We start from the raw sequence: 26,160 nt of genomic DNA, 5'->3' as shown, positions 1-26,160 counted from the left end.
TGGACTGAAGTTTCCAACAGCTGATTTGCTGACCCTAAATTTAGACTTTACTGCCACACCAACACCCCTCCCCTCCCCTCCCCTTCGTTCTGCTATTACTGTCGAGAAATTACTGCGCCCTGGTCACTGCTGTCCATTTTTCCCTGGGACTACCACACTAAGCTCCTCTAAGTGTCTTTTAGGAGAGATTATACTAAGCTGGCTAACAGACCTGTGCAGTAGGGGACGACGCCAGTCACTCTGGGAGTGTTGAGAGGGGACCAGCTGCATCTGCACGACCTCAGACATCCCTGACTGCCGACAATTTATTAAATCCCTACCCTGCACCCCTTCACAAGTTAGTCCGATAATCTCTGCTGATGCACCTGACAGTCGCAGCAACAAAAGCAGCAGATGGGCCATGTGCTACAGGAAGCAGGGACTACTAAATACTTGGACATGGATGAGTCTGTACTCTTAGATTTGCATGGCAAAAAAAAAACTACGTAGGCAAAAGTCCAATCCATTTTCTTTCTTGCACAGTTAATTGGGAACAAGTTTTGTTGACTTCCTCTTTGGATTTATACATCCTGTGGATGACAGACTAAACCCAAGAAGTGGTAAATTAACAAAGGCAAGGGCATAATCTATTGTCAATACGTTAAGGCGACTATGCATGCAAATAAGAGTATAAACATGTTTTATTTAGTCATTTTCCTGTTCACACATTCACAATTTACAACCAGCACAGGAAAACTATTTCAGACAAAAGCTTTCTGAAAACAAAAATGTAAGAGGATACAAAACTGGTGTTTTTCTTTTCTTTTTTCCTCTGTAGAAATTGAGAGACATTTCCATCACATCAACAATCTGGAATGAAAGCTGTTTCACTTCAGCCAAGCATTTGATTATACAGTATCTGAAGACAGAAAGGGTCTCTTTGACTCAAGGTGAGCTTTTAAATTGCAACCAGTTCCTTTGGCACAGACTGCTCAGGCAGGAAAATGGTTTGAACTTAGAAATGAAGTCAAATTTAAAATTCACACTTTTATAAACGATTACGTGGGAAAATGTATGATGCAGGAGACACATCAGGAACAAAAAGCCAAAGGTTAGAGTCCACTGAACATGTTCAATAACCACTGCGTCTGCGTCGTGTCCGACTCTGTGATGACTTAATGGGACAGGAAGTTCAGTGACCTCAGATCGTCGTCGGCCCTCGCAACCTGTTCTCCCTACACCTGCATGGCGGCTGATGCTTTGTCCTCGCTGTGCGTGTCACAGCAGCAGGTGTAATCGCAGCCAGTCTGCTGGCGTCACCTGCACTCTAATCCCCTTTGTCACCACACACACACACACACACACACACACACACACACACACACACACACACACACACACACACACACACACACACACACACACACACACACACACACACACACACACACACACACACACACAACAAACAAAAACACAAAACCGCGGACCCCCATGAACTCACACTCAGGCTGTCAATCACAGCACACATACCAGATTAGCCTGTCCTAAAAACTGCAGTAAATACCACAAGGAAAGAAGTTCTACAAGATTAAGTTAAGTCACTAATAACTGAGACTACATTCCTTTGGAAATCACTTATGAATCATAGCGTAAAGTTCTGGGCAGGTCACGGAGTCAAGCTCAGCTATCATCTCAGCCCATAGCTGACCGTTCCTAAACCAGCACACCAGCTGATGGCTCAGCTGTTTCAGCTGCTTTCCAAATAGCGCGCTCAATTTAAACTGCACTGCTGCTCTCCCCGCTTAAGGCTTTCCATACATGCACATGGAAGGGCAGGGGGGGGGGGGTGGTGCTCTCGATGCCTCATGCTTGTGTGGTCCTGACTTAACTACTCAAAGATCAGTGGAAGCAAGAAAAAGAAATCTCTCATAAGACAGAGCTTCAAAACATTTAATGTCTTGTTGTAAACATTCAAGTATGTTACATAAAATATATTTTGTGTTCTCAAATTATTTACATTTCTACTTAAAAAAAATCAACCAAAACCAGCAAAATCTGAGCACTCACTGGTTTTCCAACTAGACTCTATTAAAGTTTTGTTCTTTATCATTTATGATTATGCGTGACAACTCCACCAATAGCTTTAGTAAAAATAAATAAATAGCCATTTGGTTTCAGCTTCTCACTGGGACCGTGAGACAATCTGTCGGCTTTCAAAAATCATGATTTCGAAAAGAAGAAGCTCAAAAGATAGCCAGGCAAGTCAAACCTTACTCTCGGTCAGGTGTTATTGCTTTGGTTTTTATGCTCTTAGCTATATTTGCAGTCAGTTGTGTAAAGTCTAAAGCATTAATTTGGTAAAACGAACATGAAAAATATGAAGATGGTTAGCTTAGCGTAGCACAAATACTCTGAACAAGAAAGCGAATAAGCGCTATTTACCAAAAATGACGTACTATTTCTTTAAGCCCAGTGAACTGAAGCTTTCGGTGGAGTTGAACAATCATAAATAATGGGAACCAACTGCTAAATAGGGTCGGGGATGAAAAATAATGAAGAGACATTAAAATATAGTTAACTATTGTCATTAAAAGAAAGCTGTCTGTCAGTTGTCACAGTGGCCTGAGGGGTAAACCTAAAACTTCAGACATTGTTGCATCACCACACATTCATATCGTCTAAAACTATCACTAAATAAATATCTCAAAATTCTATGTTTGCACACTATGTAACAAACTGTGTTTCAAAAACAAATTTAAATGTTTAAATAATAATAATAATAATAATAATAATAATAATGAAAGCCAGCGCTGTGATTTAACTACCGGTAACAAAATAATACAATATGTTCTGTGCATAAATGTTACACTTACTAAACTGAAATATAAAATGATATATAAAATGCCCTGTGAAGGGTGAAAGGTGAGAAATCGCTGCTCAACTGTGATTTGGCAGGAGATATGACAACCAGGTGTAATGTAGCTGAATGAATATTGGAGGAACTCTAAACTCTTAATAATGTAAAATGTCAGATACAGAAAATACTGTACAAGCTCTGTTTAGCAAATGTAATGACAATGACGGAGAACATCCATACATGGAAATTAAAAAAGGGTAAACAGTTCCAGTCACCAGAGGCACACTATGAGCAGCAGACGTGCTTCAAATTCAAGTGTTTTACTTCAAGTAAAGGATATTGTTTATTCAGCGCATCTGTTTGGCTGATGTGCAGACTCCCTGATTCGGATCCAATCAGGGCAGCGATGTGGTAAAGGGGATTTGTTGACCTGAGGTCCCGACACAACGATCCAGGGCCTCTTTCAGCCCCATTAACTGGTTCCCTCCAACTCGCAGCTTCTCCCTGGGAACACAAGTCAAGAGAGAACGCAAAAACACAACAGTGAGCTTGACCAATGGACAAATGGCCTTAACGGCCCTAAAAATTACTTCCTCAATCGTCTCGGGGTCCTACACGAACACAAACATTTCTGCACAAGTTGGAACTCTGTATTTGTGTCTTTTGCTGCGGTCGATTTAAAGTGGGAGGAAAAAGGTGTTGTCACCTGCTTTAACCCTCATGTTGTCCCTGGGTCAAATTTGACCTGTTTTCAAAGTTTTTTTATGTTAGAAAATATGGGACATGCATAAAGCGCCAATAATGTAAAAAAAAAAAAGAAAAAACATTGAAAAAGTCACAAAAACATTGGGAAAAAAATTCAGAAAAAGCAATTAAAATGTTGAAAAAAGTGGCCAAAATAATGGGGGAAAAAAACACTAAAATGTAAAATACTAAACATTGAAAAAAGTGACTGAAACATTGTGACTAAACACAACATACACTGCCACCTACAGGTCTGGCATGCTCTTGACTGCATTGACGGCATATATACACGGGTACATATAAACAAAACGGAGAGGCTGAAATGTCCGTTTATGAAAATAGCCGGCCACGTGTAAACGTAGCATAAGCTTGCCACAGGACTGTTGTGTTTAGCACAAATTCTCAGGTACAGAGCAATGTTGGGCCTGTTTTTTTTTTTGTTTTTTGCTACGGCCCTATTTGGGGTGTTAGCAAAAGCCACAGCCTGTTGTTAGGGTTTTATATACCCTGGTTTTAGTTCAGTTTTTGTTTTATCCATTCTTACTAGCAGCTAAATGTTTTGAGTTGTGCAACCTCCCTTTGTGTGAACCTGGACGACTCCACACAGACATCTCGATGAGTTAACTTTCCACGTGCTGATCATGTTCAGCACAGAATGTCCCAAACAGACAAAAGAGCTTCTGTGTAGGCGGCTGCTTCCAGAAGCCCGCTGACAGCTTTTATTTCACACACTTTCCTCCAGTTCATTTACATGTTTCTGGTTACGACACTGCATACATCCATGCAGTTACAAATGCACAGACAAAAACACATGACCAGTTTTCACCGTGAGCACAAACAACATGCGCATATTGGCTGTCGGGGGTGTCTTGGCAACAGCTGCCTAGCAGCGGAGACACTGAGGGAGCTTGTTGCTTGTTTGTGTCCTCATCTGCTTTGTTTCCATTGGAACATTATGTAACTGCAGGGCGGAGAGAAGGAGGAAAGAAAGAACAGTGTTTGCCGGTTGTTGACGCCCCCTGTTTTCACCCTACATCCATCCATCCATCCACCTCCCCCTTCTTCATCCGAAGGTGCAGCTGTGTGTTTTTATAACCCATGGAAATCGCAGGTTGTGTTACGGACTCTTCACTCTTGCCAGGTTTAAGCTACTCCCAGATTGCGTTGGTCTGTCACAAATGATCTGGTTCTACATTCCAGCATGCTGCGTGGACAGAGGGACTGTGTGAAAGGCTTCCTGTCCCCGTGTTGACTTGGCTACAACTACGGCTTCATTCATTAGTGTGACACAGTGGTCTCGACAAAGAGCATGGAGCTCTTGCAGGAAGGATCTCTCAACGCAGTCACACAAAGTCAGTGACGCAAATGGATTGTGCAGAGTCACTGACCCAGACCCACAATGTACACACACAAAAGGGAGAGCTGTGCTGCTTCTGTGTGTGTGTTACATAACAGTCTATATGTGTTTGATATAATTAATGGATATCCCCAGGAGAGAGCAACGATTTGCACCAAATCGAATATAGAACCACATGATGCATTAGGATGACATAACTGATTGCTGTTCTTCTCAAGCCAATCACATTATGCTGCTATGGACACATGGATTATCTCCATGGTGACCAATTCTTGGTCTCCACAATCTACTTCTTAATATCAGAAGAAAAAAGAAGAACAATAGTAGGCCAATATGTGCAGGAGGGTTGCCTTTCTTTTTTTAATTAATGATTATTGATTATCTGGAAACATTAGCTGTATATTTTTTATTTCTTTTTTTGGTTGGACACATGCTTTGAGATTTTCTCTTGACGCTGTTAACATGAACAGTGTTTCCCTTCTTTCACCGTACACCAATTATGCTGTAAAGAATGAATCCTGTTGCACACGTTGACAATATGAACTAGCTAAGGATTTCTTTTAAGAGTTTTCCCGTTTGACGTTGATTTAAAAGCCTAAAAATTGACCTGACGAGTGTAAGTCAGTCGCACAGAAAGGCTTACAAAGGAAAGCCAGTTAATGATAACAAGGTGGCCCTGGGTTTGCTTAGGAAATGTTTGACCTACAATGGTTTGTGAGGGCTTTTGGTCCAGCCCAATTAGTAAATGATGAAACAGTATTATACTTCAGTAATATTATGGAATAGAGGATGAAAGAAAAGCTCTATTTCTAACATGGCTATAATCCATGTATAATTTAATCGTTGAAAAACAAAAAGATTGACTTGGTGAGAAACAACTGAGAGTGAATGATCTGTTTTTATCAAACACAAAGCAGTTTCTCTTCAGTGTAGCTTTCGAATCAAAAGAACAGAACATTCATTAATGAAAGGCTTTAGGCTTTCTTCAAATGTGCTGTTCCCCACAGGATGGTTAGTTTTATGAAAACAGCAGTACAGTGTTTCCCCCTGGTCATTCTGCTTAACTGAGTTATATAAAACCAATGTGTAAATATTATGATAGAAGACAATGCTGAAAAGGGCTGACTGCTATGGATAAGGAGCTGGTGTTTAAGGTTGTGTGTCTGAGTCAATTTATTGTACGAGAAATGGTATGCATGTTAAACACTGATGGTAACACGCCAACTTGACTTCACACACATACAATGTAAGAGAGAGGCGATATCTTACAACTGAGGTATTTGCTCTCACCTATTGGCTGTGATCATTTGTAGCGAAGCCTTATTAAAACACTTCAGGCATCAATACTGACACACAAGCCACAGGTGAGAAGCAAAATCAACAGTTTCACACAAATAAGTCCACAAACACGTTTCCTAACAACACCAGGGAAATCACAGACAATTGGAGCACCACACACACATGCATAGAAAACATCACAAGCAGGTAGAAAGAGATGCAAGGCTGCATGTATTCAAATATTTCGTGGACCTGAATGTATTCTAGCAGAAGGCGAGCTGAGCTGAGAAACACAGAAACCTGGGAAACAAATTTGTTTTGTTTGGTTCCATTTCCAACCCACTCTCTTAAAAAACAGTAAAATCGAGATGGCATTCGGAAAAGAGCTTATGCAAACACACAAGTGCACTGTGTGTCTTTCCCAACTGGATTGCAAATCATTTCTAAGACCACATTAAAGCTCTCCTTACTGTATGCTCACACTCTTCAAATGCAGCAGCAAGTTAACAGCTAAAAACGGCAAGGAACATGCACATACATGACAAATATATATGACAAATATATATATATGTATGTGTATGTATATATATATATATATATATATATATATATATATATATAAATTACAACATAACACTGGACCTGTTTGAAAAGGGATAGGTAGAAGCCATAGGCTTATCAGGTCCTACTCAGTCTTTACCACAGTCAAACTACTCCAATTTAATTCCTACTTTATCTAGCTATTAAAATAAAGAAAACCTCTTCCTTACATCTGTACTTTTTTTTTTTTTAAATAAATCTTTTGTACCTTTCTTGAAATTGCAACATATTTAGTATTTTATAGTCGTTTTATACTTACATTTACAATTTACCTCTCATTCACCCATTCACAAACACCTGTGTCTTGCTCAATGAGACTTTGACATGTGGACAGGAGGAACTGGGGACTGAACAGCCAACTTTGTGATTACAGCGACCCACTGCACCTCCTCAGCCACAGCCATGAAGCCAACAGGTTTGTGTTATCAAGAATGATAAGGAATACAGAATTGGACATTTCGAAAATCTTATCTTCTGTTGAGGTCTACTTGTACTGAAAGCTGCCTGTCAGTGACCCAACATGCTTCTAGAAAGGGCCTCCTTAAGGCTTTATATAACGGATGACATCATACTACCGCACTGAGCACCAAAATCAAATATTTAACGCCATAGATAACGCGCCACTAAGTAAAAGCCTACATCACTTCCCAGTGGATGTACCAAATCAAATATTTACAATCACATTCAGCTTAAAGGTATCTCTCAGTGGTGACCTGTTGTAACATAAGTTGGAATGACGTGACTGGAAAGAACTGAATAAACCTTTGGTCTCATCACGGTTTCAAGTCATTGTTCCAAGTAAGTAAGTAACTCCTTAAAATGCAGTAAAACATTCAGTTATCTGATGAGAACACTTTTTGGTTATACAATAAGCATTATCAATATACCACAGTAACCACAGTCCAAATACAGAATTATCTTTTTTCAAGTGACCACGAGCTATAAAAATCACTTGTGCGGTTAGTGAAAGTCAATATCTTTTTTGGGGTTACGAAATCATCAGAAACAGCTTCTGACAGTCAGGCGGCGGCTTTAAGAGATAACTAAAAATGGCTGGAAAACAAATAATCTGTTAAATACCTAGAAGTCTGTTTCCATGAAAGCTGTTGTGTTCAACCTGCAGTAAAAAAACGCAGCAGCAATTTAGCGTCGGAAGCATATCATGATGGACCTGGAGCGGCAGGGATACTGATTCTGTTCATCTCAGTATGTGTGCATTCTGTTGCTCATACATGGGGGACTGAGGGTATAAAATAAAATATAGCTTATTTACACAAAAATGCAATGCAAGGAAATATTTAGAGCTGCACCTATTTTTTTTATTATCAATCAATCTGTCAATTTGTTTTGATTAATCGCTTATTACTTAAGTCTATAAAATGTCAAAAATACTGTGTGTCATGCAACCAAGATTCCAAAACCCACAGATATTACATTTCTATGACAATAAAACACAGAAAACAACAAATCCTTACATTCAAGAAGCTGGAATCAGCATTAGCTCTATGCTTTTTCTTGATAAATGATTAACCGATTGTTAAAATTGTTGGTGAATAATTTTCTACTACCCAAAATGTAACTAATAATTTCAGCACTAAAACATTTGTATTAACATTTCCATTATATTGGTTCTAAAAGTAGCAAAAGTAGCGTACAGATTATGTTAAAATACGTCATATTACGAGTGACAAGCAGGAAAAAAAGCAGCTAAGGATAAGCAGGATAAGTAGGATAACTGTGTGCTTGTATGTGTTAATAATTTAGTCTTGAGACAGGCAAGATCATCTTGGAGAAGGCGTAAGAGTAAAGCTTGTGTTACATGAGCGAGTGAGAGAAAGGGTGGAGGTCACTTTGTAGACCTAAACGGCAGCTCCTCTTTTTCTCAAGCTGCAGCAAATACCTGCGCAGGTGAACCTTCATGAAACATTGTTTTATCATTTATTCGGGTTTTGATTACTGTGACTCTGCTCACTCTGTTTATCTGGAAAGATTGTTCATTGAGATCACATGTTTGCTGATAACTGAAAAACATGTCAGATGGAGATCATATGCTTTGTTGACGCTACTTGTATCTCGGTTACATTCTATATTGAGAAGTCAGATGCTGCACACATGACTGATCAGCCTATGGTCTCTTAAAAGGTCCAGTGTGTAACGTTTTTAGTTGTTCATTCTCAAAATCTGTGTTGACCGTTCACAAACTTGTCCTTTTCATGAATATTTACCACCACCATCAATTCCAAGTGTTGCAGGATATTGAAAAGAGCAAGAGACCGGCGTCATCAGAAAAAAGCGCAAAGGCTACCGTAGCTGTAATATGTACTTTGAACTGCGTGGCGCGAGAGAGTTGATTGCGATATATGATCTCAACGCTAGATGGGAGAAATTCCCACACATTGGACCTTTAAGACACTCAGGTCTTGTTTTGGGAAGACTATAAATGATGCATTTTCTTTCTCTCTGATCTGGTCTGAAGACACAATTTTCCTCCTGAGCCATGTGTCTCTGTTAAATAATAATAATAATAATAATAATAATAATAATAATAAGAAGAAGAAGAAGAAGAAGAAGAAGAAGAAGAAGAAGAAGAAGAAGAAGAAGAAGAAGAAGAAAAGAGAAGAAGAAGAAGAAGAAGAAGAAGAAGAAGAAGAACTTTATTATAATGGATCTTGAATCCATCAGTGTTTTTGTGCATCATTTTAAGTGTGTTGGAGTGCTTACAGATTTCCACGAGATACGTCCTTCCCAAAGATACTTATAATTTTCAACTTAAACATAATCATAAATAGGCCACAGGTTATAATAAGGTGTGTAGATAGATGGCATAGACAATAGCCTGGTGAAGTGACACATACCTCACTTCAGCTATGATCCCAGCTACGCTTGCTAAATCAACACTTGCTTTACTCTTAATCTCCATGGTTCAATCAAACATGTATTTCTAGTTCTCACTTCCACTTGAAAAGGACATCTTAGTACAGAACCAGCATCATTCTTGTCAATGCAACAGATACATCCACAAGATAACATGGGTGCGTGTTTCAACAGCTAACGAATCAACTGATTTGTGAGCCAGGTAACTGTATAGCAGTCCCATTATATGCCAGCCTGGTGGGTAATAAAATTTCACTGGAATTGTACCTTGTACGATTCCATGTGTCAATAAAAATGAGTTGATTGAATGTGGTGTGCCTATTAGATTACAAAAGTACAAAGACCTATGAAGCTTTCTTTCAAAGATATGTTAATAACACACACACACACACACACAATTGTTTGAAACTGTTGACATGGCCACCGTTGTTGTCAGAGCTCTGCTGGGGATATCTGTGAGGAGGGCAACTATGACAAACTAACGGTAATGACACTGGATAAACAACACACACATACCTGCCCGGGCATGCTTCTACAAAGAGCACAAGAATTCGGAAAACTTGAGAATGTTTGACTTGCAATCAGACATTGTCGTTCTGGTCAGAAGAAAGTCGTTGCTATACACATACATCAAACTCAGTGGCTACATGTTAAATCAAGGCGGTGCTGGGTCTATTTCACTAGTTTTAATGCACCTAACCTCCAAAGGAAAGTGACAAAAACGTATTGTAAGCTCATCCTGGATGTTAAAACATATGGAAGCGATAAGATAGGCTTGTAGCAAGTACAAGTTAATATTTGTAAAAGATTTGAGAAATCTGCCGCATTTGTCAGCGAATAGAAATGCTGAGAATCAAATCAACCATTTCCTCAAAGGCCAGAGACGAAGAGAACAAAGAACAAGGAGACGCAAAGGACAGTAATGCATAGTTAAAGCATTTTAAGCTGAGAAAAGAACGTTGATGCTGATGAAATCTTTTGAAACTTAAGTTGAATCACTGGACAAGAAAATGAAATCTCTCTTCTCCGACTTGCACAAGCAAGTAGTGCACATCAATTCACAAGAAAAGAGAATTAATTATATGGAAGAACAACTTGAATATTTGGAGGTTGAGTGGGATGCCCAAGGAAACAGAATGAGATGAGATGAAACAACAAAATACGACTCCTCAATCTATCAGAAGAGGGAGACAATTTAACTATCTATCTGGTCATGCTGATATCGGCGGAATTAGGAGTGAATAAGTAGTGTATATATTGAGAAATCTATATACAATCTTAAAAAAAAATCTGTAGCAACTGTTTAAGTTGAGTCAAAATAAATCCATCTGATTTACCAGACAGACAGAAGTCATAGTGTAACAGCAACAATTTAAATGTATGCTCTGTATCAACAATATTTATGCAATAATCATTATTATTGTGTTTGTTTGTTTGTTTGTTTGTTTGTTTGTTTGTTTGTTTGTTTGTGTGGTGTGTGTGTGTGTGTGTGTGTGTGTGTGTGTGTGTGTGTGTGTGTGTGTGTGTGTGTGTGTCCTACCTGTAGTCTTGTTGTGAGAAACAATCTAGAAGTTCTTTGGCTGTCAATCTGGAATCCACATCAACAATCTGAAACACAAGGCATATGAGCTGAGCTGAAAATGAACAGGTCAAGGTGTGTTCAACATGACAAAGGACACATTTGAAAAAGGCCAAATGATTTAATTAAAAAAGGCACCCATCTAATTTTATAGCAATAACTGGGAAATGGCACCAACCTTATTAGCGTGGATGATGCCGAGCAGTGTCTGGACTTCCTCTAAACCAGGAGCTGAGGACAAGACACTGGGATGAAGAAAAACACACATTTTAGAGAGGACTTCTCTTTCAGGTGAAGCCTGAAAAGGTATGATATTTTAATTATTACCTCAGTGCAGCGTTTGGTCAGTGTAAGTGAATCTGAACTAAATCTTTTGCTTTCACTACTGTAAGAGCATTTAAACAGTAAATTAAAACTACATACAATAACACTTTTTCGATGTATTCTGTCCTGCTACCCCTTTCTCCAGATTCAACACTTTCTTGAGAGTTTTTAAACATCGAGAAGACAATGATAAAGCACATACATAATTCCCTTTTTAGTTTATATACAATCTTTTGGCACAGCTGCAGACACAATGAATATACAGATAGTTGAATGCTTTCTCTACCTATTCATCCATTCATCACCATGCACTTAACCCAATTGCACACATGCAAACACACATTACTGTCAATAGCTTTATTACAGAGGCCTACCCTGAAGGCCTAGGAAAAAAATAAAGTAACAGACAAAAAGAAAGCAAGTAGAGGAGGGAAGACTGAGGAATAGAAAATGGAAATTTTAGCAGAGACCTAAATTATCCATGTCTAGTGTCCACAGAATGAGAAAAATTAGTGAGAGGGAGACGAAAAAAAGATAGCCTGTATGAAATGAGTCATAGCTCCGCTCAAACATGTGGAAATTAGTCTGGCTGTCTCCTAGGCAACGGTACTTGAGCAGCCCAACACACACATGCATGTGTATAGATAAGCATATATAAGTGTGCTAAAATAATTCAAAAGAATTCACCGTTATCGCAGAAAAGTGTTTATATTGAGTGCATGTGTAAGCATCCATCCCTCCATTAGCTATACTTGCTTATCCTTTAGAGGGAATTCCAGCAGACATTAGGTGAGAGGCGGGTGTGTAAGCATAATGGCTGTTATTCATAACTAATAGCTGAACATTTAAGTGAAGTTTAAAATAAACTCAATGTGCTTCACACCAAAGGGGAACTCCATCACAAACATGTACAACTTTCATAATATATCTACAAAAGCCACACAACTGAGCAAAGCCACACACACACACACACACACACACACACACACACACACACACACACACACACACACACACACACACACACACACACACACACACACACACACACACACACACACACACACACACACACACACACACACACACTACAAGCTTGAGAGAAAAGAGAAAAGATCTAAACAAATCTACTTTTAAAACAGGATGCAGTTGTGGTAGAACTTGTTGAGGTTGTTTTGTGCAGAGTGAACATCTGCACCTTCACCTGATTTAGGTCTCGATTGTGCACTAGCAGGATATCATTGTCAGAGTGCACACTTACAGCTCCACATGCAAAAAAAAAGTATTATCTTTACAAACTTTTTGAGGACACTGCTCCTCTTCAGACTGATTAACATCCCACAAAGACAGACAAAGGCTGGCAAACACAATAAACAGGGGAGCTATAAAGGCCTGGTGGGTGGAAGTGGTAATAAAGTGCACCTGGGACACATACTTAGGAGTTTAGTGGATAATGATCTAAGAGGGCTATTTTGTCTGTTTTATAGCCACTGAGCTGACAAAACACTGCAAGAGCATAATTTTTCTTTTCTTCATATCTCACCACAGAGATAAATAAAAACACACTTGTCTAGTTGTTAAAAAACATTGTCCAAATTCTTATCACTGCTTTTACTGGTTGTACAGGTTCTGCTCTAAAAGATGTTTCCTATATGAATCAACAAGTTACAGATTCAGAGGGGAGCACAACCAACCGAGAGAGAACAAAATAATGCACAGCAGAAACAAAATACAATTTGATTTCATTGGCACACACATTTTTAAGGTTATTTTCAGGAGTGTGTGTGTGTGTGTGTGTGTGTGTGTGTGTGTGTGTGTGTGTGTGTGTGTGTGTGTGTGTGTGTGTGTAAGAGAGCAACTGAAAGTGAAAAAATAATAAATAGGACAGATACACTGTGAAGACTTGAGTGACCAAATTATTAGCTAACTAATATTGTAATATCCTATCTAGCCATCTTTCTAAAGTAGTTGGATTATATTAATGGAGCTGAAAGAATTCTAAATTGTGGAATGTGTTCTTGTACTTGCCATGACAGCAATGTTAATCATCACTAACCTAACAGGAAACAAGTTGACTGCAAGGATGTTGTGCAAGTACAAATATTTTGAGATGTCACTGCATGTCTGAGTATACTGTGGGAAAGCCTATAGGAGATGAGGACATCTCAGGCATAACTGTTAGCATTTTCCTTCTCCTAGGCATTGTGAGAAATTAAGCACTGCTACAGTGTAGCGCTTTCTGTTGCGTCATGGCAAAGGTGATAAGGCGAAGCTACAAGGTTAAGCAGATTAACACTACTAATACTACATGCCAAATAGGGCCTGACAGCTGAGAGCATACAACACATACACATAATCAGGACACAGGAAGGCGTAGGCTGGTTAAGGACAGGTGAAGGACAGTTTAAAAGGGGCTTCTTAGAGGGAATGGTTGTACAGACAAAGGTGAAACACACCTGTGAAGGCATGAGGAAAGTTAAGTCAGAGGGTTCAGTCGGTACGATGAAAAGAGATTGAATAGTTACGGAGGGTGTTGCAGGAGAGGTTTTCAGAGGTGCCACAGAATTCCTGCTCAGAAACCTCATTTTTGGCTCTTTAAACCCACTGAGAATTAACAAGGGGTCTGTAACACCTTTTGCATATGGATACAGCTATAGCAATCAAGTTTAACTTTGGTATACAAGGCAGTCCTTTTAGCTCTGCATTTGTTCTCCACCATCTCCTGAGGGAAATGGCTGTTTGGCTGCTAATTGCACCACAATGTTACTACCAGACAGTCTCTAAGTTTGCTGGGCAGACTGGGTAGTATGCATTTGGTTTTTAGAGCTTTTTCGCTAAAAAAAATAAATAAAAAAACACTACGAGAGAGAGACAAAACAGTAAGATTGCGGGCTGGAAAACTAAAACAATGAGCTACAAGTCACTATAATACTCTGTAGAGCTGAGGGGAACTGCATAATAGAGTGATAAATCTTTGTGGGTTCATCAACACAGGCTACCTCCTTTCACATACAAGTTGTACAAAGTGAGTAATATAACGTTAACACAGTGGACATAGTGGCTAACAGGGAGAGAAGCAGAATGTTTAGTGGACAGCAGTGATATGAGTTGGCTGAGATACCTGCTGAAAGCTTGGAGCAGCTGTGAGACCATGGAGGACAGTTTGTGCAAATAGACCAAGGCGTCCTGTGGTGGTGGAGGGCCTCCCACTGACTGAGCCCTCTGCATGGTGTGAGGGTCAAAGCCCAGAGCTTTGAACACTTCTAAGCTGAAACATGACAGAAACAAATGACCTTAGCGGTCAGTGGAATGGAATAAAAAACAAACAATAATATCAAAATAAACAACCTCCAAATTTTTTGGTTCCTGCTAATTTTCTTTCTACTTTCCACTACACGTTCTATTAGCAGAAGTGTTGCAAGAGACCTCGTTCACCCTCTAGAATGGTGTCTTCTTGCAGCAGGAAACAACAACTTTTGAATGTAAGGTGACATAAAGTCCAGGTAAAAATCAAGGCATTTTTTCTTCAAATCTGTAACATATTCACAAATGTCTGCAGTAGAATCGTCCCAGTACTGGATCAGTCAAATCCATGTTACACCCACCTTAATTGGAACACATTAGACCAGATGTTCTCAAACAGGGCCCATACTTCCTGGTGAGAAACCTGAGCAGATGTGGGTTGTTTGTCTTCATCATCATCATTCATGACAACATCACAGGCAGGAGATTCCCACTACACACACAAACACACACATATGTAGATATAAAATCCAATAGTGTCAATTAAAAACCTGTGTATAGCATGATAATGCATCCTGCTGTCTGGGTAATTATCGTTGTGGCAATCAACGCTTTGAAGTCTAAAAGAGAATAGATTTTCCCCACTTGCTATCTGGGTATAAACACAACACACGATACAAACAGGGTATGCAAATATTCTGTGCTTCCAAACCACCACAATGTAAAAACAATTCAGAGTGCAGTCCTAGAAAAGGAGGTAACTATTTGAACTGGAAGTGGAATACTTTGAGGTATCTAATTTGCTCCAAGCTGACCTGCGGTTGTAGCTTATTGTAAATGTTGTCCATTATGGAGATGGCACTGGGAACACGGCTTGAACTTTTTCCAAACGCTTTCACAAGTTCCTTAGCTTCTTGGAGGGCCGCTGAGGTAGCGCTACAGTCCGCAGTTTCACCTGGGTAAACACATGATAGATAGATATCACCCATCATGTGGGTCAGTGCCAGTAGATGCACATAGATGCACTTCAACATATACAGACAATCAGTTGCCAGTTTTTTGGTAAACCTAGGCAAAAGGAAAGAGGATGTGTTGTGTGTGTAGCCTTGTAGGAAGAACAAAAGAGTCACGCTGCTAGACACTGTGGCCAAAAACAAGTCAGCTGAGAGACTGTGAGCATATGAATGAGACTGTGAGCGTGTGTTATGTCCAACATTGTTTTTGCTATACTGAATACCTGAAAGGACATTGTTTGGACTTTCATTAATTCTCTGGGACCTTACCTTAACGATAACAGATACATACCTTTCGGGAACCCTTACCCTGACCGTAACCTAAGCAGTTATCAATACACAGTAAAATGTGCCTAAAGTTCCCTGAGCATCCCTAAATTATTCTGCTTTTGTCACTTTTTAGGAGGCTGTAAAAGTTCTGTTCTCACAAGTGTAGCTACAACTAACAACAAACACACTCGCAGTACTTTTCCACTCCTAGATTTGCTCTTGTTCAGTTTATCCCTCCTTCCTTTCCTCCCACTCCTCCTCTCACAGTCCTGGCACAGAACCAGGCTGCGTGGTCCCAAGAAATCCAGAATAATGTTAGTGTAAGGACACACACACACACACACACACACACACACACACACACACACACACACACACACACACACACACACACACACACACACACACACACACACACACACACACACACACACACACACACACACACACACACACACACACACACACACACACACACACACACACACACACACACACACACACAGTTAGTGTAATTTAATTGGATCCAGTGATGAGATCCAGAGTAAGAAGTGCTGCAGTGGACAACTCAGCATCTTTCTGACACACATTTGAGCGTTTCAGCAGATGACCTGATTCTGTATGTAGTTCTGTAGGATTCTAGCGCAGTGCAGGACAGACCACGTCATACCCCAGTGGAAGGTTTTATCTGGGGGATGACTCAGTATCTCAACACCGCTGTCCGGAGAAGAATAAAAAGGAGAACAGAAATGCTTGGCTTACAGTCTTAAAACTGTTACTGTTAGTGGAACAAATAATATCTTTGCATGTATACACCTCTGGGAGTTCAGCTTGGTCGTTTCCACAGAAGTAAAATTTTTTGCTCTCGTATCTCATGTAGTATCTCAAATTTGTTTGTTTTTTTCTAAATATATTGTTCACATCCAAAGGAAGATTAGAATACACCAAATAAACAATGTCAGAGGTACACACTTTGAGTTGATGTACTGCGCACAACGTATGCCATATTAGAAACCTTAAGGCTGCACAGCTAAAGATAAAAGCTAATTTCTAAACTGACTTGATTTAATTATTATTTATTTATTTATTATCTGTTTTCTATATTATCTGTTTGTAGACATTATTTATCTATGTCTGGTATCAACAAAAAAACTAAGACTGTACTGGATCTTTAATAATCTTTAACTGGGGTAAAAGAAAAAAAAAAGCATTTTAAAAATATGTACTCATTAGAAGACTGTTGACTATCACTCAAATACATCATAGCCCTTCCCCCTCATCCAACTACATACCTGAGTTGAAGAAGTCAATGAGGTTTAAAACTGTTTGCTGCTTCCTCCGTGGGACAATGTGCCCAAAAACAGCAATCCAGTGTTTTTTTAAACAATGCAGGACATCTTGAAGAGTCCATGGTGGTTTCAGGTAAACTATCTGTCCACAAAAAAACAAAACAATCAAAAGCCAACATGAAAAATAAAAAATATTGCAATTTTCAAAATGTCAGTCAATCTGGCGCATCTAGACACCTGTAAGGCACACAAGAGATTTAAATTAAGATTCCTTAAACTCATGCAAAACCAAATTCTTGCCTTTAATCAATTAATAAATACCTGTAGGGCGGCAGGATACGAGGAAAATGCGTAATTGCAATTATTTTTGACTGATATTGCGATTAATTGTGCAGCACTAAATACAAGACACTAGTTCTCTAAGTTTAAAATGCAAAACAGTATTTAAAATATCGTCTAAAAGATGAAGTGAAACACAATTTTACCTCTAGCCAAAGCTCTTGGTAAGCCGCCTTCATCTCTACCTCTAACACATCAGACAGCACCTCTCGCAGGCAGTCTTCTAGTTCAGAAACACAGCTACAGTCCCATTTTGTCTTCTCTTCATCCTCTCTTTTGGTCAGCCGCTTGTCATCTGTGATCAGTTACATACATACATACATATTGTATATTAGTAGATACACACAATTAACACATAATGCAGGACTGCAGTTATTCTTTACATTACATTCTATGCATGTATGTGCAGTAGGAGAGAGAGAGAGCAGGAGCATATCATAATTATTTTAACTCTAACACTAATTAAAACTCTATCATATATCCTTTTTTGTTTGTTAAAACGTCACCTGAATTGAACACAGATGGACCTGAAGTGAGGCAAAGAAAACACGGAAATTGGAAGGGCTGGGAAGACATGGCAGGTGTATGGATGGTATGTGCTGTTAACTATAACACTATGATGGAATATGGCCAGTCATTTGCAAGATGCGCACATTAATCCCTGACTCACCTTCCTCTTCTACAGAAATGCCTGTTGTCTCTTGACAGTGTGGCTGGACTGGTGTACAGCTCCTGCTCGGCATTGGTGATGAGACAGGAGGGCTGATGTGAGGCAGCATGGGAGTCTTATTGTTTTGCACAGGATGAAAGCCATGTCTGGATCTTCCAACCTCTGCCTCTAAATCACTCTTGCTGAGGGCCTTCACCCCACTCAGGAGGGCCTTACTGCATAGGTTCTTATCATTACTAGAGAGAAAAGAGGGAATTACATGTTGTTGTTTTTTTGTTTTGTTTTTAAATCAGGCAATTCTATATGGCAGTGATCACACAATCAACGTTAAAACACATCTATTTTACAGCAGCCTGGAGGTTTGGTGGGTAAAACCGGATCCAGAGTAATCTGACCTGTTGCTGTGCAACGCTAATCGAATGTCTGCCCACTTCTCCTTTAATTTAGCAAAATGATCAATTACAGTGTCTGGAAATAGTGGCAGTCAGAGAAATAGGTTAAAAGGAAAATGTAGGTGAAACAACACAATGGCCACCCCACTATGTAAGCCGAAAAATCCCTGAACTAAACTCTCCCTGCTCAGCACATCTATTCTTGCCTAATTACTCTGTCTGGCCTTCTCTTTCTTTCATTCCAACTGGAACTATCTGGCTGGACCCACTGTGTCACATGCATGTGCATTATTTGCAGAGGACACAGACTCTGCAGCAGCAGCAGTATACCATAGGGGGAGGGGGAACTCACGTGCATAGAATGTGAGCACACTCTGGGTAGAGACTCTGGTATTGCAGGCAGCACTGCAGCACCCTGTCATCATTATTCTCAGCATTCAGACCATCTGGGGACAAGGAGGGACAAAGAGAAAGAGTAAGGGACAGGAAGACAAGAGCGACAGAGAGAAACAGTCTGTATAAGGACAAAGAGACATGTTTAATTCACGATACTGATAGCTCATGGTAAGCGTGTTACCACACTGTACAACAACAGGGTGTCTTTTTTTCTTTTAAAGACAAGGGGGAAGATGAAGAAAACAAGATGGAGATCTCAGGCCTATTTTTAGGAGATGCAATAAATCTCCTTTTCACAGATCTTTTGGAAGATATCTTCATACCACTGTTGAAATATTGATGTCTGATCAATATTACATACAGCTAAGAAGTGGGTTACCTTATGCATGGCTGAAACCTGCCCTTGAGATGCTCACAATGTATGCTATGAAGATGTGGAGGAAATTAGTGCTAGTGCCACCTAGTGTTTATATTAGTGTTGGGCAGGGATGCAAGGCAGCTCTGTTGCTGTTAATGTAATAGCTTACTGTAAAGGCAGAAACGCTCTATAGAAGGAATAACATGCTGTGATCTCCCACAACTTAGACACTATACCATGCTCAATAATAAAATAAATCATGCAAACCCATCAAAGTCAATGATCAGACTCTAATAGAACTAAAAGAAATGTTTACAGCCAAAAATCCCACACTTGAGCATTGATATGAAAGATACATTATTATATTGTGATGCTTTTACCCATAGGAAAAGCATAAATATTCCACGTAAGTGCTTATTGTTTTGCCTGCAAATTTCTGTAATGTTTGATGTGGGATCTTTTGTAACCACAGGTGACATTTATGTATATTAGCCTGCTCAGCCATCATGTTAATGTCTAAGATAACACCCAACAGTCCCAAGTAGAAATCTGTTATGGGCTCATGGACAGCGTATGAAGACGATAACCACTCTTAACCTTTAGGTTCCATACCATGTTGTGATAAATTCATACTACTTTCAGTGCACCGAAAATTCCCATATTGTCCTTAAATCAGCACTCACTGCTGCTCTCAGCGGCCTGCTGCATAGACTGCCCCCAGAGGTGAGGTTCCCGATTCTTCAAAGAGTTGTAAATGTACGAGATGGCGGGAGTTGCCAGGTGGGCCACAGAACCTGACAGGCCTTTCCCCCTTTTTAGGGAATCCAGCTCCTGAAGCACCACCCAGGGGATCAGGACAATAGGGAAGCCCAGGGCTAAGAGAGCATGAAGTGGGGAGAAAGCAAAGTAGTGATGATTCCATATTTCAAATTTTAAGTGCATTTCATAGAAGAATGAATAGAAGAAAATCCCCAAAATGTGGAAATCATACTTTCTTTGGATATGTTTGTTTTTATTTTTATGATAATGTCCCAATGTAATGTACTTTTACACTTTTTTGAATTGGTGATGAAACTCTTTCTTTATGAGCCGATGCATGTTAACATGGTCTCCTCTTTGCATACCTATGATCATTGTATCAGGACTTGACATTGTTCATTAGTCCTTAAATATAACTCAATTAATTAAAATGATACGGAAAATGTAAGGGCAAGGAATAAGGGTAAACACACAATTAAACAAAGAGGGTTGAGGACAGGTAAACATGTATTGCTTCTTTCTATTAGAGATGCAAACATTATGTTGTGTTTAAAAGGGTGGGGACATCTCTTGATGATGTGTAATGGTAGTTTAGCCACTGCTGCTGAATAACTTAATTTACAAGTATTTAGCTTACAAGTGGACAAACTTGGGAGTGAAAACTATTTGGATACCTTTTATAATGGCATGTGTTAAATTATTATATAACATATAAAAATTATTATAAATCGGTCTACAAGAAACATCAAGTATGAAAATAAATGTCAACACCTCCAAGGCCGTGATATATGATCTTTTTCACATAATCCAGGTGACTGAGGAGAATGTTGGTGTCCAAAACAAGGATAAGGTCTTGCTGAGGAGGTTGTTTACCTGTAAAAAGACAAGTTCATGTTCAGTGAATTGTTTGTTGCCGACTGTCAAAAGTTAACAACTGAATAAAAATCGCACATGACAATTTCAGCATAAGTTTAGTGCCTGTGCAGGTTACGGGTCAGAATTGTTGTTTTCATTTACCTACATGGCACTATTATCTTTTTCACATCTTCTGTGGGGTTACTCTATAATCTTAAAATAATTACAAGATTTTCAAGGACAGGAGGAGACACTAATCTATATTCAGAGACCTGATTCCAGAAGCCAGTGAAGAATCTAAAATTGTAACTTGACAGGTCTTATTTTGTAAATATCTTCATGTGTCATTCTGAGGCAAACGTTTTTGTTTTGCTTACGTATCATGTTTCAGGTAAATCACACTAAATGTGAGGCCAATACAATGCATACACTTTTGAACTTAACATATAGCGCCTGCATTTGGTCATTTGAGACATTCCAAAAAGAGTTTATATTTTACACTTATGAGTGTACAAGATGTCAAGCGTCTACCAATAAAACAATAAAACTTACACGTGTCTGCAGCTCCCTCTTCTGGAAGGTCTATGTCCATACAGGTTAATTCTCCATAGCTTTGCATTACATTCACCTCCAATCTCTTCTCAGAACGGGCAAGATGTAGCTCTTCAACCACTTGCATCTAAACAAAAACACATTTTAAAAACAATCAATCTCTGCCATTTTGAACCATTGCAACAACGAAATACAATTTTAACATACTAGCTAGAACATTTTTATTATTTGAATCATTTTTGTCAAGATAAACAATAAATTTCTTGTTCACATTAAATGAATTATGCTTTTTATTACCTGGTCATACCACGGCTCAGTGACGGTATGAGACGTAGCTGGGAGTCGATCTGACAAAGAGGACCTCTTATCTTGTCCTTCAGATGAACAACTAGGTGTAACATCCAAACAGCTGTGAGCTTGATGGACAGTTTCCTGCTTGGAGTTGCTCCTTGAGGCCCCAGAGACTGAAATCTCAGTCCCATGTTTGAGATTTCGGTTTGTAGAACTAGCATCATTATCCCTACCGGTGCTACCTAATGACCTTGGTTGAACCAGTTTTGGTATCTTAAAATTAGGAGGCAGAGGTGATGCGATAGAGCATTTTTGTTGCTGAGCAGATGATGACTTAGCTGTCTTATGTGACACTGATGTGGCATTACCTGGGATTGAAGTGACATTCTTCACCACATCTGAGCTACTCACTGAGGTAGTCTGCTTGGCTGAAGTGGAGGAATGCTTTGTGGTAGAGGAAGAGGAAGTTTTGGCTTCTGTACACAGACTCCTTTTAGCTTTATTTTTTTGATGCCTTTGGCACATCTTCTCGAACAGTTCGGTTCTCTTTTGCCGCGAAGTATCCTTGGAAGCGGAGGAGGTCTTGACTGGTTCCCTGGTCTTGATGGTGTTGCTGTCATTTCCAGACCTTGATAGTTCCTCAGCTCTGCGCTCCCTCTCCAGGACATCCTGCCTCTGTTCTTTCTGTTCAGCAGAAACCAAACTGGGACTCATTAGCTGCTTTTTTCTTTTGGATGGGGTCCTTTGGGAAGACTTTTCATCTGATCTTTCATTAGATGTCTTGTCTGTCCTCTGAGGAACTGTACCTGCATTGTTCGAGGATTTTAAGTGTCCCATTTTCACAGTCTTATTCCCACTGACAGTATTTTCGTTCCCTGAAATATCGTTTTTTGCTTTACTAGAGCATTTTCCCCAATGGGATGGCACTAAGACACTTTTTGATTTTGTACATTCTTCTTCCTTATTAACAGCTTTCTGGTCTGTTGCTTGTGTTTTTGCCAGTCTGTAGACAGGCTTTTTGATCTGGCGGGTGCTTTGGGAAACATCTTTAACGGTAGAAAAAGCACAATTTTCCAGTTTTGCTGCACAGCTACATGTAGAAGAACAGACGAAATATCAGTCAGAGAGAATTAACAAACATATCAATTACGTGAATGATTTTCAACTACATAATATCAATATTAATTTGTTGTTAAAGTCAAGTATACTGTATCTAACCTCGCCTGACTTTTTACATCTTGCTTTCTCTTGCCATGTTTGCACTTCTTGGTAACATCTCGTTTCTTGGATGCCTGAAAACAATTGAAAAAAAATTATTTAAATCTCTTGGGAGGACTTTATTGTGAGTACAGAGTAGACCCTTGATGACATAAACAACTACAGTTGGTTGTTAGACAATATACAATATATACGGTACGGTGAGACTAGAGCTGAAACTATTTGTTGATTCATTAATATTTCATTAAGAATATTAATCTGCAACAATTTGGGGATTTGATTTATTAGTTTTAGTAAGTTTTCAAGCAAAAATGCTAAATATTTGCTCAATATTCTCAAATATCTATTTGGGTTTTGGACCGTTGGTCAAACATAACAATCAATGTGCAGCTTTGGAAAATTGTGATGGGTATTTAATATTTAAAATATATTTTTTAACTTTAAAGACAAGACTATTGAGAACATACAGTAATCGTCAGATTAATTGATAATGAAAAAAATAATTACAATAAAGATAATACATAAAGATGTGAATTTATAATATCTCTGGTTGTAGTCTATCTGTCTGCAAATCAATGAGGACTAATTCATGGCAATATTAGATTTTTAGCACAAATTATTCGTCATTAATTAAACCTTTATTTATACTCAAAATGTGATGAAGCATTTTGATTTGTACAATATTTGCTGGACTAGCCAAAAACAGACATTTTTTATCCATGAATACTTTCTCAACTGATTTTCCCCCGACTTTATGTGACATTATACCACCTACATATTGATATCATGGTATAAAATAACCTGTATCCAAATATAGTATTTTAGCCACATCAACCACCCATAGCAACAATAGTCAACACTGTTGAATGCCTTCTTACCTTCTCATCTTCTTCACTTGAGGATGACAACTTCTTGCGCTTTCTCTTTTTTGACTTTTTTGACATTTTCCTATGAAAAGTAATTTTGAAAGCAGGTCTTGAGTGACTATGCATCATCCTTACACATCCATCCATTTTGATCTTCAACAAGACACCCCTTCTTTGGCTCTCGACCTCAATATAACAGGAAAGCGTGCCATAGCTATGTCTAACTAATACAGAGTTAACTTCTCTTAATGAGGACGAAAACAAATTTGAAATTATATTGGCAATTCCACCTAATATTAAATGATTAAATGCCCTGTCTACAAGGCTGCATGTAAAATATTTCCATAATATGCCACACAAACTGGTTAGTCCCAGTTTGTGCCTCTCGTGTAACTGGTAGAAGTCATTGTAATCGTCAATTCAAAAATACAGAACAGTTGTTTTTAATATCTATTATTATCAATTAGACAGCTGCAGCTGATTCAGAACGCTGCTGCTCCAGAGTATATCACTCAGACCAACAAAGTGGATCACATCACTCCAGTCCTGAGCTCTTTACACTGGCTTCCTGTCTCTCATAAAGCACTGAACAGTTTAGTGCCAAAATACATTTCTGACCATCCAGAACTCTCAGGTCGTCGGGGACTTACTGCTTTCTGTCCCCAGGATCCGAACTAAACATGGAGAAGCAGTTTTCATGCACCACAGAAAGAAAACTGCAGGTCCGTTGCAAATCTCAGTTCCTATAAATGAAGGCTGAAGACTTTTCTGTTTGACACTGCCTTTTAGGAAATCAAGTAAATGTTCATTTCTAACACTGCACTGTAACTTTTATTTTTCTATTGTATACCTGTCTTTTTATATTTTAGCTTTTTTTCTATTTTCTTTAATAAATGTTTTAATTGTTGTTTAATTGGTCTTTAATGTTTTATGTAAAGCACTTGAATTGCCTTGTTGCTGATAAGACTTTATTACGGACTCATGGTCCAATAAAATAACAGCACAATACATAACGTTACAACACTTAATACATAAATAATCCCAGAGGCATAATACAATATTAATAATATAATATAATATAATATAATATATCAACTATACTAAATGTAAAAAGAAGCATTTGTGCCAGTGTCTCCATATGAAATGTGCTACCGTCATATAAAGTTGCCTAAACCCTGCCTAACGTTACATGAGGAACAAACTGGGGCTAACACCATAGACAGTATATAAAAGGGCTAACACAGGGTGAACTGTGTAATGACACAAACATAACTATATTTAATACATCTAATATAAAACTAATGTCTATGGTAACACTGAAATACAAAGTGTTGAGCCGATTGTTAGATACACGACACACGACCAAAAGCTAAATTAAATGTTACTGTTAACGTTAGCTAATTTAAGATGACGCTGCTGACGAAAAATAACAACAGAACCGCTACAGGTCAAGCTAATTGTCTTATTTGATACCTTGAATCGTTCGCGTAGCTACACTGATTCGGTGAAATAAAGCACACATGGTAGGAATACATCTACAATTTACAACCAAGTAAATGTAAATGAACTTACTGTAAGCATAGACAGTATATAAGCCGACAGATCAAAACATCCGCTGCTCTTCCGCTTCTGTCTTCTTCTACTACGCCTATTTCTTCATGTGGTTGCTACATTACCGCCGCTGCGCCGCAGACTGGACCGGGGTGGAGAACTGCGCGTGGTACAATCTCAGGGCATATTACACACAAATATTATGTTAAAAAGTCATTTAAGTGTTGAATAAAAGTTTCAATATCAATTTTTGTCATAATCCTAATTTCATGATGTTATATTTCACCCCAAGGTTTGGTACAATTAACCCAGACCATGGGGTAAATTGTAACATTTTCCTCCTTGTGTTTGAGAGTAAACCGTGCATTTTCTGTTTGGGTTGCAGAGATAACCGCTACACTATGTAATAGCAGACACGTGTAACTAGTATATATCACATTTTGAACACACTGGCTTCAAAGAGCTCCAAGATACAGACAGAAATGTCAAAAATGTTACAACTA

At 38.8% G+C, this 26,160-nt stretch overlaps 1 protein-coding gene across 2 annotated transcripts; it reads right to left on the bottom strand.

The window, feature by feature from the left end:
- Window positions 1-1,845: 1,845 nt before the first annotated feature.
- swt1 (SWT1 RNA endoribonuclease homolog) lies at window positions 1,846-25,760 on the bottom strand. 2 transcript variants are annotated; one of them, XM_039811498.1, is made up of 17 exons: window positions 25,679-25,760; window positions 24,119-24,188; window positions 23,241-23,314; window positions 22,029-23,112; window positions 21,732-21,858; window positions 21,096-21,197; window positions 20,249-20,440; window positions 19,164-19,257; window positions 18,420-18,655; window positions 17,896-18,044; window positions 17,414-17,552; window positions 15,654-15,793; window positions 15,201-15,331; window positions 14,717-14,863; window positions 11,450-11,516; window positions 11,233-11,300; window positions 1,846-3,343 (listed from the first exon to the last, which is right to left on the bottom strand). In XM_039811498.1, the coding sequence occupies exons 2-17, from the start codon at window positions 24,182-24,184 to the stop codon at window positions 3,235-3,237; spliced, it is 2,925 nt and encodes a 974-aa protein (XP_039667432.1). In that variant the 5' UTR covers window positions 24,185-24,188; window positions 25,679-25,760; the 3' UTR covers window positions 1,846-3,234. The 2 variants fall into 2 exon arrangements, with proteins under 2 accessions (XP_039667432.1, XP_039667430.1); XM_039811496.1 differs by lacking the exon at window positions 25,679-25,760 and adding an exon at window positions 25,580-25,641.
- Window positions 25,761-26,160: the final 400 nt, after the last annotated feature.

This window comes from Perca fluviatilis, chromosome 9 (genome assembly GCF_010015445.1).
Source record: "Perca fluviatilis chromosome 9, GENO_Pfluv_1.0, whole genome shotgun sequence".
Taxonomy (NCBI): domain Eukaryota; kingdom Metazoa; phylum Chordata; class Actinopteri; order Perciformes; family Percidae; genus Perca; species Perca fluviatilis.
The sequence above is the reverse complement of the archived record's forward strand: the minus strand, read 5'-3'. Positions and strand labels throughout refer to the sequence as shown.